Genomic DNA, 16,255 nt, shown 5'->3' with positions numbered 1-16,255 from the left:
GCATCTTTTCTGATAGAAAAGTGAATCCAGTTGGTACTTTTGGGAGGTAAAAATTGAACATTTCTAGCAGTTTATTTTTAACTCAGTGAGTTATGAAAAAAAATTTTGTAACTGTTATAGTAATTTGATAGTTATCAGAAATAATATTCTAAATGTATACACAATTGTAAGGTAAATTATCAACGATAAAATTATAAAGTAATACATTTTGGTGAATATACTTTGAATTGTCTTGTGTTGACGGATAGTTTTCCCTAAAATTTTACTATGAATAATTACCGAGTGTACTTAAATGCATTGTTTTTATTTGATTACTGCAAGATGTTTAAGAGAACGAGCAATAACTTCGAATTACCGAAATTTTTTAATTATCGAAAGTTGAATGTACTGTATAAGTATAAGGTGTAGGTGATTGTTTTCATTATCTGGATATCTGACAAAGATAATATATTTTAATATATCGTCACTCATATAGTTGAAGTCTTAAAGATAATAACTAAAATATGTATACAGATACACCTTTAATCTATAATAGCATTAAATTAATAGCTTAATTGATGTATATTAAATTTGATTCATTTTACTTACGTACTATAATTATTTAAAACCAGGGAGGAAGTCGCTCTGCTGTAGAGACGTATTTAGGTGTATTATTGTGTTTATGACGTGTTAAATTTAAATTCAATATATTAACTTGATTCAGAGGGCCGATCTGTCAGCCTACGTTTTTAAGTGATAGGTATTTTATTATATTTATAATACAGTACCTATAATTACCTTATAATAAATACACACACCCTATACCCACAATATATGTATTTGTTGTACGTACATCAGATACCTATTACATAATGAATATTTAATGTTGTATACTTATATGTTTGTATGTATTACTAATAGTATGTATCGGGTTGGCTATTTATATTAAGGAGTAAAAATCAGGCAATTTATAATCACGTTTTGTGACAAGCACTATGAAGTACAACTACTGAAATCAATACTGCACGCCAATTGTTGATAAATTTAGTAGGCACTATTTACTACTTTATAGACACAGCTGATGACCTAAAGATAAAAATGATTGTAGTGGTGGACGGACCATCAACAATGGCCAATAATTGATGATTAACATCTAATTTTCTATATAATACAATTTTAAAAATATTTTCATCATAATAAATTAGATACTATACGTATCTATCTCTATTTTATGATTCTAGGTCTATAATTCTACATATATTAGTTGATAACATTTTAATAGTTATTCCAAATTAATAGGTGTATAAAAAAAATCATTATTATATTATATTTTAGCTCGTATTATACAGTTATACTAATTACTACAATTATTAAGATTGAGAGAACATGAGATTTCTATCAAGATTTAATGTTTTAAATATAATTTTTAGGCTGCTATAGATGGTATTATAAATAGTTTCGCCCTGCGATCTGCATCATGGCCTGCTGATAATTCTATGGTTTTCTTTTTAAGGAGGCTGCAACGGAGCATGTTTTAAGGAGTAATATTTAGGCAATTTATATGACATGTACATTTAGGCTGTCAATGTGTAATTGGTTAATGAAAATTAATATGCAATACCACTAATGTGATAAAATTACTAATATAATACGCTATCGTTTTTAACTCTCATTCGCGCATACACATGCCAATACATCGTGGAAAATTAATATATTTTATATAATAATAAATATTTTTGTTATTTTTGTTTGCATAACTATAAAAACTATTAAAGCGGTAATAAATTAAACATTCGTGAAGTTCAATTGTATTTTTTTTTTAAAAAAGGTTGAATTCATAAGTTACTGGACCTCGATATTTAGAAATAACTTTTTCTATTTAAAATATGATATGCCAAAAATAATTACAAATGTAATGTAATTATTTCACAGAATTTTAAAAATAGGACCCATATTCATTTTAAAGTTCTTTAAAATTGATATTAAAAATTGACATCCTAAATAAGTAATAATCTAGGCTTTAGATATAATTTTTGTTAAACAATGCACATATACATTACAAATTTAAATCTACACGTTGCGAAATTTGTCCAGAAAAATATAAACTAAATGATAAAAAATGTAGTTTATTGCTGCAGATTAAAATAATAATAGTGTATTATATATTGGTTAATCGGGCATGTTTGTTGATTTGTATTATTATTTTTTGTCAATATATATATACTTAAATGAATGTTTGTGGGTAGACCTCTGGGAAGAAGATGGGCTATATTAAAAATGGTTAAATTTGGTTTTTTTTATTCGTCGGATTTTAGTACGGTTAGATTAGGTTAGGATTTTGTATTAATTGATTATATTAAGTAAAAACGACACATTTGGTATAACTTTGATGCTTTAGAGTTAAATCATACAGTTACGTAAAACAACATGGAAACAAAGTTTGAGTCATATAGAGTATTGGTACGTTTAACGGGCAACGAAGTGCACGGGATCAGTAAGTAATATAACATAAAATATATTATGTTGACATGGCGATAATTGACAGTCGAACAACAATTAATACAATTGAATAAAATTTAAATGTAAATCTCCATTACAACTCATATAAAAGTCGACCTTTGAGAAAATTCTGGTGACAAGTTCGGAACTACCAAACTGCCTCGATTTTTTGCGTTAATATCGTACCATTGAAAAATACGGGGGCGGTGTCACTTTATCTTCTCTACTTCGTGGTTACTATAATACTGAATTATTAATATTTTAATTTTTGTTAGTTATTTCCATTTGGTCACTACGTTAACCTAACATGTTTACAAATCGTATTTATGTACTTATTGTGTGTTCATTTATTCAAAACCAAAATAAACAATGTCATTTTAACTATTCTGTTCACTTAATTACGAAAGAACAATTAAAATAAGGTATTTGATATAGCACCCGGTATAGAGAATAGTTCAACAAAATGGTAAGTAAAAATATATTATTTTTTAATTCACCCCTGTAAAATAATTCAGCATTGTTAGGTAATATTTTTAATGACTCTAATTTTCCATGCATACAATGAAATATTATAGTAGATATGCGCAAAAGTATACGTACCTAAGTAATTTGTATGTATATTGTATATACTAAGTATACTTTATAGAATCTACTATCTAATAACAGCTTATTTGTATATGCAGAACAGATACATACACTTCTAAAATTATAACAGTAATTTAATCAAAAACTACATTTTATATTTCCATACCAGACTATTACTATCTTTTTCGTTATTTTACGTATTTTAAACATTTTATTAGGATATGAAACCAATTAACAATCGGTAAATTTAATATGTATCTATATAATGTACTAATTGTTTCACTAATTCCCTCGGCGCGGTGTACCTACTAAACATGGATTTACAGCTATAGGTGCAAATAGGGTTAAAATTCTGGGGAGGCTATAGTCCACCTAACACATTTAATTATTTTCATTAACTTTACATTAACATAGGGCTGTACAAATTGGCTTAACTAGGGGGGCGGGGCTTAAATCATGGCCAGGGAGACTAATCAAAGGGCCCCCTAGGCCCTAGCCCCCTCACCTATAGTTGTTCCAATGTGTACAGCCCAACGTTGATGGAAAGTTAATGAAAATAATTAATTGTGGCAAGTTAAGTTAATTAAATTAAATTACCTTCAGTTAAGTTAAAAGTTAACAAAAAAAAATTAACTCTATAAGTTTAAAGTTGAGATAGAAAATAAACTTAACTTAACTCAGTGAAAGTTATTTTTTTTCTCAAGTTACAATATTTTTAAGTCATCAACTGCCCTAGTATTTTGTTTTACACAAACATTTATCAAGTCGTTTAACATTGTGTAAAAAATAGATTATTATAAAAATATATAATTAGAAAAAAAATGATAAAAATCGAAAAAGAGTCATTGAATCAGAATTGTCTAGTTGGTTTCGCATGACACGGAAAGAAATTAACTGTATGACAATGATAATTAACTACACAGAGTTAAGTTACAACAGTACAAATTTAAGCTGAAAAGTTAAAAACAAAAATAATTAACTAGTTAAGTTAAAAATTTAAAAAAAAACTTTTTAACTTAACTTTTAACTTTTTTAACAATATAATTCTCACCTTCGACTATACATAATATATAATTATATCTATTATATATCAATAGAAAATAATCATTAATCTGTACAAACAATACCTAAATAATTTCCTGTATTCCAATATTCTTGGAGTTTTCTATGAATTATAATACAAATTAAAAATAAAAATCTAATATAATTTACTATTAGTTAATAATAAATTTTAATAAAAAATGTAACTTATTATTTAAGTTAAAAATTAAAAATTAAAAATTGTATAATGTTATTGTATTGTCAATATTCTCCACTTGTTCTACTTATGCAATCATCTTCACATATGTTCAATATTTATGTTTTCCATTTGGAACCTACTACATTAATAAACCAAGAAATATATTAAACATACCGTGAGTCGCGGCCGTTAACAGCAAATCTGAAACACTGAAACGTAGTAGCGGTATCGGAGCAACAGTACCTAACAATAAAAGAAATTACAATGTGGATTACAGTTTGTAAAAATTCAAGATCAAAAAATATGTATCTATTGAAGTGATACCTTAACAACTGTGACAACTGACAATCTAATTACAAAAACTATCGAGGGAAAGATGTCTAACCCGTATGGATAGGCTTACCGTAACTAAGGTTTTGGACACTATTCATGGGGCAAAAATTGTTTGTTTACAACTCTAATACTATTTATTTTATTTAGTTAATATGATTTGATTATTTGAAGATAAAAACATAAAACAGGATTAAAATGCTTTATACGCTCTTGAACAATGCAATAAGACTAATTTTCATCTACGTTTAAATTTTAGATCATAGCAACTGTAATGCATATTTAAGGCCGGGGTAGTGTATTACTTAAAAAAGCAATAACAATCTACCTATTCTCTGAGAATTATGTGCAGATTACTGATTTTTATTTGTATGATGATTACCTATAGGCTATAACTGAACTGTGAACTCACACGTTTTAAAATAATTATATTATTACTACATGAACTACATCATCACTTCTTCCTTTATATTTTTGATGCAGACCTTAAGTACCTATGTATTGTCAATGTACGTGGTCCTATTTTTTAAAGTCTCTGAAGTGATGATATGATTCCTTACATTGTTGTTTTAATAGTCAAATCATGATACCTATTGGTGTTTAATGTTACCTATATTGTTAATCCACAGGAAAAAGTACCTCACAATAATGTTTCATCGGAAGTAGGTTTACATGAAAACATTTCAAATAAATCAATGGTTCGAGAGTATTATGAGGAAACCCAGGAACGGAAACGACGGACACAGCACTCGATTGCGACTAAAAATTACTGTTTGGCCAAGAAGAATTACGAAGATTTTAAGAGACAAACGAGTATGAACGACGGACGTATAACGTTCAAAAGTAGTTAAAACGTATTTTTTTTTCAGAACAAATAACAAAAATCAATAGAAAACAAATCACGGGACCAACATGGTACCAGGAATTGTCTGACCAACAGGTTGGATAACTATATAATAAATAAATTATTAATAGACACTCGATGTCTGAACAATTTTTATTATTATTAAATCAATGGTTTTAGCTTGGCGGGCCGGTGCAAAAACCTTGGTGGGCCGGATCCGGCTCACGGACCGTAGATTAGAGGCCCCTAGCCTATAGGATAACAAAACAGCTAGTTATTAGTTATTACTTATTACTTATGAATATTATAATGTAATTGTTCAGATTTCCCAACAATTGATTTTGAACATGTTTTTTCTACCGTATGTGATACTTTAAACTTCAATTATATTTTCTCTTCCATACATCAGATTTCTGTACTGGACAATCTTTTTCATAATATGAAGGAAGACTTCGATTTGGCCACATCAAAGAGTACAAGGCGTGCTCTCAAAGCTTTAGGTGTTCGTACATTTATCCCCCATACTGTGGCAGTAGATGCTTTGGTAAAAACTGAACTTTATGTGGTCGATTTTCTGCAGATAATTAAAGATTACGTGATTCAAAAGAACAATGAGAAAATGTCCGATCAAACAAGTTAGTCTACTTTCCAACCACTTAAACGAAAATTATCGTTTAGATTAATAGGCTTAATAGGAGTGCTAAGTTGTTGCGTCAAACACACTCGTTGATTAACATCTTCAATACATAACCTAAGAATAATACAAATGGTATGTAATTATTATTTGATTATGTTGGATATTATATTTTTTTATAATTTTATGCTCATATTTATTATTTACATTTTTATTTGGTGTAGGCTATTCGAGCTATAAATATTCATAAACGCTATCAAAAAATATTAAAATTCTGAGTTTTTTCTATATTAATTTTTTCAATTTGAAAATGTATAGAATAAATTAATTTTGAATTAAACACCAAACTCTTAGGTACTGAATTCCTCATAAAATAAAAATATTAACAGTTTAATAATATATACTTTGTTACTAAAAAAAAATATTTAGAACTAATTAAATATTTATTAGATGTATTTAGGTAACTTCTGTACAAAAGAAAAACTAGAAAAAATAAATGTTATAATAAAATGTTTAAGCTTACAGCCGCATTCGCTAATATAGTTTCAGGTAACATAAAAAAAGATTATTTACCAGAAGAAAGAATCTTGATGAGTAGTATACTTCACATAGCATATCCGTGTTTTATCAAGAGACTAAATTATTTTCTCAAGGAAGCCGTACCTGAAAAAAATCGTAAGAACTTATTATATTGTTGTAAAAAAACTACTTAAAAATTATTTTTGATTATAACTAATTAAATTATTTTATATGTCTATTTTATATATTATGATTCTTATCTATTATCTACTAACCATCCCAATCCTACTGTACCAACCCTACCAACCTTACAGGCTAATGACCTCAAACGTCGAAGCCTTAAACCTAAAAAAAAAAAAAATAAAAACTATTATCAACCATAATGCTGATAATTATAATTTATTTAAATTTTTAAATTGTTTAACATTGAGGTTTATATTATTTAAATTCTTTATTTCTTACTAGAGCATGTTTACTATAATATAATATCAACAAAACAATTTAATGCAGATCAAAATCTTGGAATTAAATTAGACAATTTATTTAATAAAAACAATATTTGTATTTGTATCAATTGTACATATCCACCCTGATTTGTTAACTACCTATCAAATAATAATAATTTCATTTGAATCATATCGTAAATTGCATTATATTAAATATAATTGTCAGTTTGGCATTGTACCATAAATAACTCAAATCAACTATTTTTAATATAAAGTTTTTATATTGATCGGGTTTCTGATTTCAGTTGAATACATGAAACTTCCGAAATCAACGAGATCCACGAAAAAATATACATCTCCCTATTTAGAACCGTTACCCCAACCTCATCACCCGTGGATTAAAGTGAAAGAGGTTAATTTCCACAATAAGAATGTAAGACAACAAAGGAGACATAATAAAATGAAAGCAATACAATTGCAACAACAACATAACAAGGAGGTAAATAATAATCATCACACGCATAACTCACACGAGAAGATTAAAAATATCGAAGGCATCCCATTTAATTTTCATAATAATATTGTTGATGCTAAAATTCACATATACTATATTTCCAACAATATAATTTCATAATTCTTCCAGTCACTTTTTATTTAAATTAAATTAAATAACAATCTACAAACACCAATAAAAAATAGAAAACATTACATGATTTGCAATTCTGCATTAGGTATAATAAATTATAAAAATGTGGACAAGTGGGTACCGCTCTACTGTACAGAAGTTTTCAAGTACGTCATTGTATTTTATATTTATATTTAAATTCAATTATAAATCGTTATATACGAAAAACGATTCTGAGTGTGTCATCTTAGCATAGTTGTGTCTGTCTATAAATAATACAATTTAATGATTAAAAAAAAAAATGTATAAAAACAAAAATATTTCATAGACATAAATAATAACGTAATTTTTTAAAATCTTTAATGCCAGCCATGAAAAGAAAAAATGTTATGAATTTATAACTGAAAACTATTTGGAAATTGTCAGGATTTTGATGAATTTTGTCAAAACCTGGACACATAAAAAATATAAAATATAAACATATAAAAAAAAACCATGCCTATGTATATTTAATAATTTTGTACTGTTACTTTTAAAACTATTTATGACTTATGAGCGACATCCCATTACATTTTCAAGCTTTTTTAAGAAAGCAACATTTTTTTATCGACAGAATAGTTTTAAAAAATGTACAAAATTTGAACAATGTTTAAATAACTAAAAAAAAAAATAAACATATTTTTAAAATTTTACCATACAAGGTGTAACAGAAAGACTTGACCAAAAAAAAAGAATTATGCTACTTAAACGTATAATAAAAATTGATAAAATTATATGATTAGTAAATAGTTTAAGAAATATACCCATGTCAGCAAATTTCCAAAAATAATATTTTTAAAAAAGTTATTACGTTCCAGATTAATTTAATTGAAAAATTATTGATATTTTAAAAAATTCTAAAAAATAAACTAGGTACTTGCTTTAGATAGATTTTTTTACCATCCAAATCATTCTTATAATCAGATTCAAAAATAGACTATTTTGATTTTATTCAAAAAAATTTAAATCAAATTTAAATTTTTTTATTTTTGGTATTAAAAAATAAAAATATATTTTTTTTTATTACACGTGTAGCGTAAGTGGCTGTAAATCTATATATATAAAAATGGAGACAAAAATGTATAACAATTCATCAATCGAGAACGGCTGGTCCGATTTGGCTCAATTTTTTTTTTAAGATGTTCGTAACTGCCAATAGAAGGTTTTTACGAAATAAAATTTTAAGAAAATCCACCGGAAAGGTAGGAAATCTCAAATCTGTATGTCAAAAATACAACAGTGCATTATATTATATTGGTTGCTATTGGTTAATCGGGTATGTTTGTTGATTTCATATAATATCAAAATGAATCGCAGAATGTGTTGCTAAGCGCAATAATTCTACTGTACGTGTGTTGTGACTGAACTCCTAAATGGTTAGACCGATTTGAATGAATTTTTTTGTATGCGTTTGCGTTTATTCGTCTGATTTTAGTACGGTTAGGTTAGGTTAGGATTTTGTATTAATTGATTATATCAATCCACCATAGGTAGAATACGACAATCTTGGTATAACATAGATACTTAAGAGTTGAATCATACAAGCTAACGTACATACAGCACTGGGTCCGCGATCTACCGCAGGTAGATTGCCTACCTGTTAATGTACTGCTGCGAATCAAAATTTTTATTCCGGGCAACGGAAAAGTTAAGATTAATTTTGAAACCATACACCGAATATTAAATAACGAATTGAACAAAGTTTGAGTCACATATATTTGGTACACTTAATGGGCAACGAATTGCACGGGTTCAGCTAGTTATATATAAAAAAAGTTTTAAAATATTGATTAGAACAAAAGTTATTCCAAAAGTTAGTTCTATCTGTTACACCCTGTATATGAAAAATTCTAATTTTAATATTTGTTTAAAAGTGCAAGTGTTTACAGATAAGATATTAATTTTTGAGTTAACCCAAATAAATAAAATCTATTTTGTCAAAAATTGGATTCATGTAAAATTTCCCATTTTCCCTCTTTTGTTTTTGTTTTTTCCGACATATTCAAATAATACTAAGAATTTTAATTATGTATGCATAAGTTAATTTAACTTTTCTGGGAGTAAAGATGCTGGTGTTAATAATTAGACCAATTTAACTACCCCAAATGTTTATGACAGACAAAACATGTTTTTTTAAAAAAACATTTCATTCTAAATAAAATACATTTATTGCTACGCTCAGAATCTTATATAGGTAGATTTATACCATTAATAATGAATCTTGAAATGTTCTATTGTAAATTTTAAGTATAAAAAGTACATTTATATAGCTATATATTATTATTGATTTTATAGTAACATCTTTAATCTGTTCGGCGATCTCTTGTTGGATTTAGGCGACATCAGATCCTTAGCCTCAAATGTGTTTTTTATTAAAAAATTCTAAATAGTGTTGTTAAGGGGCCTGCGCGCGACCTGTTTTTTTGCTCAAAAACATGCCTTACAGGAAAAACTCTTACGCCTCGTAGATTGGACCGATTTCCGTAATTTTTTTTTGTTACATAGAGAAAGACTTATTGCAGGGCGCATTGGACTTGGATTTTCAAAATTATTTTTCGAAATCTTATATTACAAGTTTGAATTTAGTCAATTTTTACAACTTTTTAGTTTTTGTATTATTATTTGTTTTTAGCAACGTAATCAAAAATCAAAGTCCAAGCGCCCTGTAAAAAATATTCTTCTATCTAACAAAAAAAAAAATTACGGAAATCGGACCAATCTACAAGGTGTGAGAGTTTTTCCTGTAAAGTGTGTCTTGGTCGATATAATACACCCTATCAACCCCCCCCCCCCCTAAATAGGTATTGGGTAGTAGATCAGTGGAAAAGTCTTATAATTGAGATGGCAACTAAAATATAAAATTTTATTTTAAATTTTATAGTAATGCGGAAAATTTGAAAAGTCGCGACCAGGCCCCTTAATTAGAAGCAATTGACAACGTTTCTATTGACAATTATGATCTTTAAAGTAGTTCAGTTTTTATTTGGGAAATTATGATAAAAACTATTTAAATAGTAATCTAAAATGTATTAATAATACCTATGTGATATATGAATACATTTTTATAAAATAATTTAAGCCATATAGACTGTAGAGTGTAGGTAGATTATAGAATATATAGATGGTTATATGCTGTATAAGGTATTCATGAAAGTTCTATTTCTGTTTGCAGTCAAAATATATAGGTGTGTGTAGTATGCCTCTAAAAAATTAGGAATAAAAAACTAATATGAATATGATTTGTCTTACATAGCTTGAAGAGGAAAAAAAGACAACAATAAGAATGAATATCGCTTACCCCGATAATTCAGTGAAAAAAATGTTTTGCAAACCACCAGTGTTAAAACCGTTGAAGAATGAAGACGAAAATAAACTGGAAATTGAGAGTCCAACAGTAGAATCCTATAATTATGGTATGATTCTACTGCAGCGTATAGTTTAATAAATAAATACAAAAGATTGCCCACCTGATACAATGCTTGCATTGTCCGATATCCGATGTACCCAGATAGTCTATCTAAGTGACTCCCCATGACCATGTACCTGTTTTGTCCTCATTTACCCATAACTCAAATTTCTTTGCTACTTTTTCGATTCAACTGAATGAGTGATCTTAAACCAATGATGTTCCCAACCTTATATCAGCGCGTCCGTAACATTTTAATTTAAAAAAAAAAAAAGGTACATGGCCGTCAAAAATTCACAATAATTAAACAAAACTCTCATATTTTATTAACACTAAATTATAGTAAAAAATAATACAAATATAATTTACGAGTACCTATAACGATTATTTATATAAATTTTCTTCCTGAATCTATTTTGTTATTCAATTTATTTAGGAAAATATTTTCTTTTTAATATTTAAAAACATCATGAATTAATAACATGTATATTGAAGATGTATATGACAGCGTAAACTACTTTTCCATTGATACCGTCATGGATCAAGAAGACGCGGTAAATTACTACATTACTCTCAAGAACTGTAAAGTTCATTGAATCCTTGTGGGTTACCCCCGTATTCGTTCAAATTAGAAATTGGCATTCCTATTGTTTTATTACGAAACCTTTCTACCTTAGACTACCAAATCCAAGCTGTACGACGGTAGTCAATAACATACGCATAACACAATGTTAACGATTTAATTACACTGAAGACTAAACCGAATATCATGTTAACATGTGATGGTATATTTAAACAACAATTTTATGGTATCCCATCGATTACCACTCGTTTTACTTTTATGAATAATTGCATGCGAGGAACGTAGGTTTAGGTAACGTCGCTAATCGGGTACCACACACCCACAGTTGAATTCGTAATACCCATTGTATTAATACTTGCTGCATTTGGAATAAATACAAATTAACGATAAACGGTGATTCAGAAGACGACGTGATGCAGAGTAGTGGTGAAGTGCAGACAGCGATCGTGGAGGATGAGGAGGAGTGGCGGCAAGAGCAGGAGGATGTGTGGCCCAAAACCAGTAGAGAGTTCGTGGAGAGCGAAACGTGGCATTCCCGACGATGGTCGACGGCTTCTATGGCGACCACGATGACGGAAAATACGATCACGTACCACCAAACCAGACGGGCTGGCTCACAGACACTGCCACCTGCGCAAAACAGCTGGTTGAAAAAGCCATTTGGTTGGCTCAGCGCTGATTACAAAGCGTCGAATGTTTCCATCGATTCGATCGCCGAGTCGTCCAACAGCACCATAGTCGAAACGAACCCGCACAAGACGGTTGTAGTGATCGATTTCGATAGTTCGGTCGACCACTTCAAATGCGACGAGACGACTGGGTAAGCTATAACATTGTCTGGTTGATACAATGAATATGAGATAGTAATTTTTGGTTATCACTAATTCATTTTTTCATGCAGATAGAATCTTTTGGTTTTAACACTATTAATAAGAACCAAAAGGTGCTATTTAGATTGCTATTAAATAACCAATGTGCAAATTTTATCGATTTAACACCTTTTAGTTCTGGATAACTCTTTAAATATTTGACCTACGTCTAAAAGGTTGGATGTGAGCTTGGATTATAGAGCATTGACCTGTGTGTATCAAAAAGTGGATTTTCAAAAAAATCGATATAGAACCTTTTGGTTCCGAGCCCACGTATTGTAAATTTATGAATATTAATTAATATACACCATATACTAAATAGAAGTGCTATATTCCCGACATGGTCGTATTAATTCGTGTTGAGGAGTGGGGGAAATCTAGTACTGTTGTTCGGGCCATAGGGTACAACGAATTTGTGCTCGCCACCCAATGACCGTATAATATAGTACCCTGTATCTATGTAGGAGCGCCCATATTTAATAAAATAATTGTTTTCGATTATTTATTTATATTTTATTTTAACAATACAAATATTATTATTATTAACAATAAAAGGGTAATGATAGGTACAGATTTATATATAACTATAAGAAAGTAAGAATACAGTGTGCGTAAAATTAAGCTAAAAATATATAACTATATAAGAGTGGTACATATAATAAGATTAAAATACTTAAAGATTAGTAGGTAATAGAATAATGGAAAAAGTTATTTGAAAAAGATATAAAAGAAAAAAATATGAACATTTTAGTTAGTGGTTAGTTAGAATATATCTTAGATTTGTCAACATTATCAAAGAAAAAATCAAAGTGTGAAATCTTCTTACTAGAGATCAACTACGGTATAGGGGGCTGTATTTAACGAAATCATTTTTCTAAGTTGGTGAAAAATAATTGAGACTGACGAGTACCTATCATTAGTTGGCACCTTGAGAAAAATTTGTTTAATATTTTCAAATAAATAATAATATACCAATTATATTATGATGAAAGAAATACCTATTAAATTTTAATTTAATATAAATTCTTCTTCTTTCTTTTAATTTTGTTGGTGGGGCACGTGCACGTGTGCCCCATAGCACAAACCGCCTATGTCCAATATCTCATTATACCTAGTTGGTACCTACATTAAACTAAGCTCTGTTAAATAACTAATAAGGTGGCTCTTTATGATGTGTACGAGAATACCAACTCATCGTAATAGTTCGTTAGAATATTGAGGAGGGGGGGAGCGTAAATAATAAATGGAATATCTTTATAAATTATTAAAATAAGTTTTTTTTTAATTATTTCTTATTTTTTTGGAATAAAAAAAAGAGGTTCTGTCTATTTTACTCAAAACTCTTGACTGCTGTACCGGCTATGGCCAGGGACCCTCTACGGCCAACACTGAGAGTGGGATCCGCTAGGTAAATGGATTATAGCCTGTGAGTCCGTTACTCTGTAGTTATGTTCGCCAACGTACATGAATATTCTATAAGACTATTATATTATAGTATATGAACATATAACTAAATATTATGTCATTCCACAACAAAAATGTCAATACCAACTTAATTTTTGACGCTAACGTTATCCTAAATCAAGACGCAGATAGAATGGCAGTGACGGTGCTTAAATGGTAGAAGTTTTGGTTTCAGGGACAACGGAAAAAAGCTAGATGGCAAACCGGAATATGCCGGTGAGAGTGACGATGACGTGGAGCTATCCGAGACGTTGCGCGACCTCACCGTTACAAAGATGGGCGCGGACGAGGAAAAAATTTATCAGATGTTCCAAGAATACGATGCCAACATGCGGGCAGGCAACATGCAGCAGCCGTCAGTGTTTTCGTCGGGCACCGGTATTACGGTAGCTAAAATCGACCGGACCAAACATGTAGATACACCGTCGATGAAAGGCATGCCAGGGACGCCTTTGCCGTCGGTGGTGCAGGTGGCCGTCGAAGGACAGTCGGCGAGAGCACTAGGCAAGAAGTCATCCATAGTAGACTTACCCCCCAATGATCGTGACAGCCGTGGAGTGACTATACATGCTGACAACCACGTCAGCGAAACGTCTGCGGCGGCGAGCGACTGCGATCATGACCAGGCCACTGATAAACGACCGCCACCACTCATCAACGAGGTCAGACACAGTATTGATAATTTTTGCATGTCAGCGCGTTTTTTATTTATTTCCGCTCTCCGCCTTCAGAGTCAGACCTCGTTAAGAATATCAATTTTTATAGTAAAAATGTATTCTGTACATGGTTATTTATAATAATATTATAAAGAGGAAAGATTTGTATGTTTGTAACGAATAAACTCGAAACCTACTTGACCGATATCAAAAATTATTTTACCATTAGAATGCTACATTATCCATAGATATCGATGAATATTGTCTGTATGTCTTTTATGTATTCCTAAACGGTTGAACTGATTTTGATGATTTTTTTTGTGTGTGGTTGAGTAGGTACCTGAACGATTTAGATTCACAATTGGACCCTGTAGGTCCAACCCGGGGAGGTGCTCAAATAGAGATTTTAAGATTTACGATGGACATTTTTGTTTATAAATATTTGTTATATAATAATTAGAAAAAATTAGTATTTTATGAGTAATGAATATATTGGTTGCCATTTGTTAATCAGGCAGATCAAGCATGCATACAATCGAATTTTTGCACAATGCCTACTTGATATTCTATTCTATTATTATTCTTGATATTTCACTCATGTCCGAATTGTCTTCTCCGAAATGTCGGATTGTCTTCCGGGGTGGATAAGGTGCATTTATTGTAGCGAGTTACACCCAAAAGAAGTTGGACAATCACAATTTTTTTTAATAGTTGACACTTTTTACGGGACACGAAGTGTGTGGGATCAGCTATATCATAATAAATTAGAAGAAATATGGCATAAAAATGTTGTACAAATATATTTATTAAAAATAAAAATCTTTGGTCAAGACAACGTCGGGCAGGACAGCTAGTAAATAATATAATGACAATTAAATGGGAAAAACAAATACAAGTTTATTATACAAAGAAATATGAACAATAATAGATACTTACTGTCAAATGAACACTTTCAATTAACTGTCATAGCCAGTGCCGCAACTACATAATAAATGGCCCGTGTGCGATATTCTTTTTAGGCCCGTTCCAAAATTAATTTTTGTTATATGTATTATATAATATTGTTTCGATGTTATTCTTGGTATAACACGAAATTTTAATAGTTTATAAATAAACACTAATAAGCAATAACATTACTTTTATGGCACGTCGTCACTCGACGACCCGAGTATCAGTCAGTTGTTCTTCTGACAATTCGACAAACAACAACCAGTGGTCGGGACGCTACTGTTGTTTTGTAGCACGCTAACGCTACTGCTACTCCCCCCCAAAAGTAGCTCGCTATCGCTAAAGTTACATTTTTTTATGCTATTTCTAACGCTATTGTTTAAATGTAGCGCGCTACTTTTTCGCTACATTTAAAAAAAAAATTGTTTTGATTTATTTAGATATTCAATTTGAGTACTTGGTCATTATTTGTTAATGCCTACCGCTATTTTTCTTGTTATTTCGAAAGGCAGGTTTATTCAATGTATCTCATGTATTTTTGTAACAAAACTCAAAACAGATAAACGTTTTATTGAAAAATTGCCAATTA

General features: G+C 29.8%; 1 protein-coding gene across 2 annotated transcripts in view; it reads left to right on the top strand.

Annotated features, from left to right (window-relative positions):
• Positions 1-2,341: 2,341 nt before the first annotated feature.
• The window catches only part of LOC100570313, a 19,414-nt gene continuing 5,500 nt past the window's right edge, over positions 2,342-16,255 (top strand). The window contains exons 1-9 of one of the 2 annotated variants that reach the window (XM_008188622.3): positions 2,342-2,944; positions 5,263-5,446; positions 5,503-5,573; positions 5,887-6,112; positions 6,655-6,786; positions 7,382-7,575; positions 10,994-11,153; positions 12,135-12,549; positions 14,238-14,724. In XM_008188622.3, the coding sequence (XP_008186844.1) occupies positions 2,942-2,944; positions 5,263-5,446; positions 5,503-5,573; positions 5,887-6,112; positions 6,655-6,786; positions 7,382-7,575; positions 10,994-11,153; positions 12,135-12,549; positions 14,238-14,724 (1,872 nt within the window). In that variant the 5' untranslated portion in view covers positions 2,342-2,941. Of the gene's footprint in view, positions 2,945-5,262; positions 5,447-5,502; positions 5,574-5,886; positions 6,113-6,654; positions 6,787-7,381; positions 7,576-10,993; positions 11,154-12,131; positions 12,550-14,237; positions 14,725-16,255 lie in introns of both variants that reach the window. The other variant, XM_003239983.4, reaches the window with a different exon arrangement.

Source organism: Acyrthosiphon pisum, chromosome X, assembly GCF_005508785.2.
Source record: "Acyrthosiphon pisum isolate AL4f chromosome X, pea_aphid_22Mar2018_4r6ur, whole genome shotgun sequence".
Lineage (NCBI taxonomy): Eukaryota > Metazoa > Arthropoda > Insecta > Hemiptera > Aphididae > Acyrthosiphon > Acyrthosiphon pisum.
Note: the sequence above shows the minus strand (reverse complement) of the source record. Positions and strands in the feature narration are given on the sequence as shown.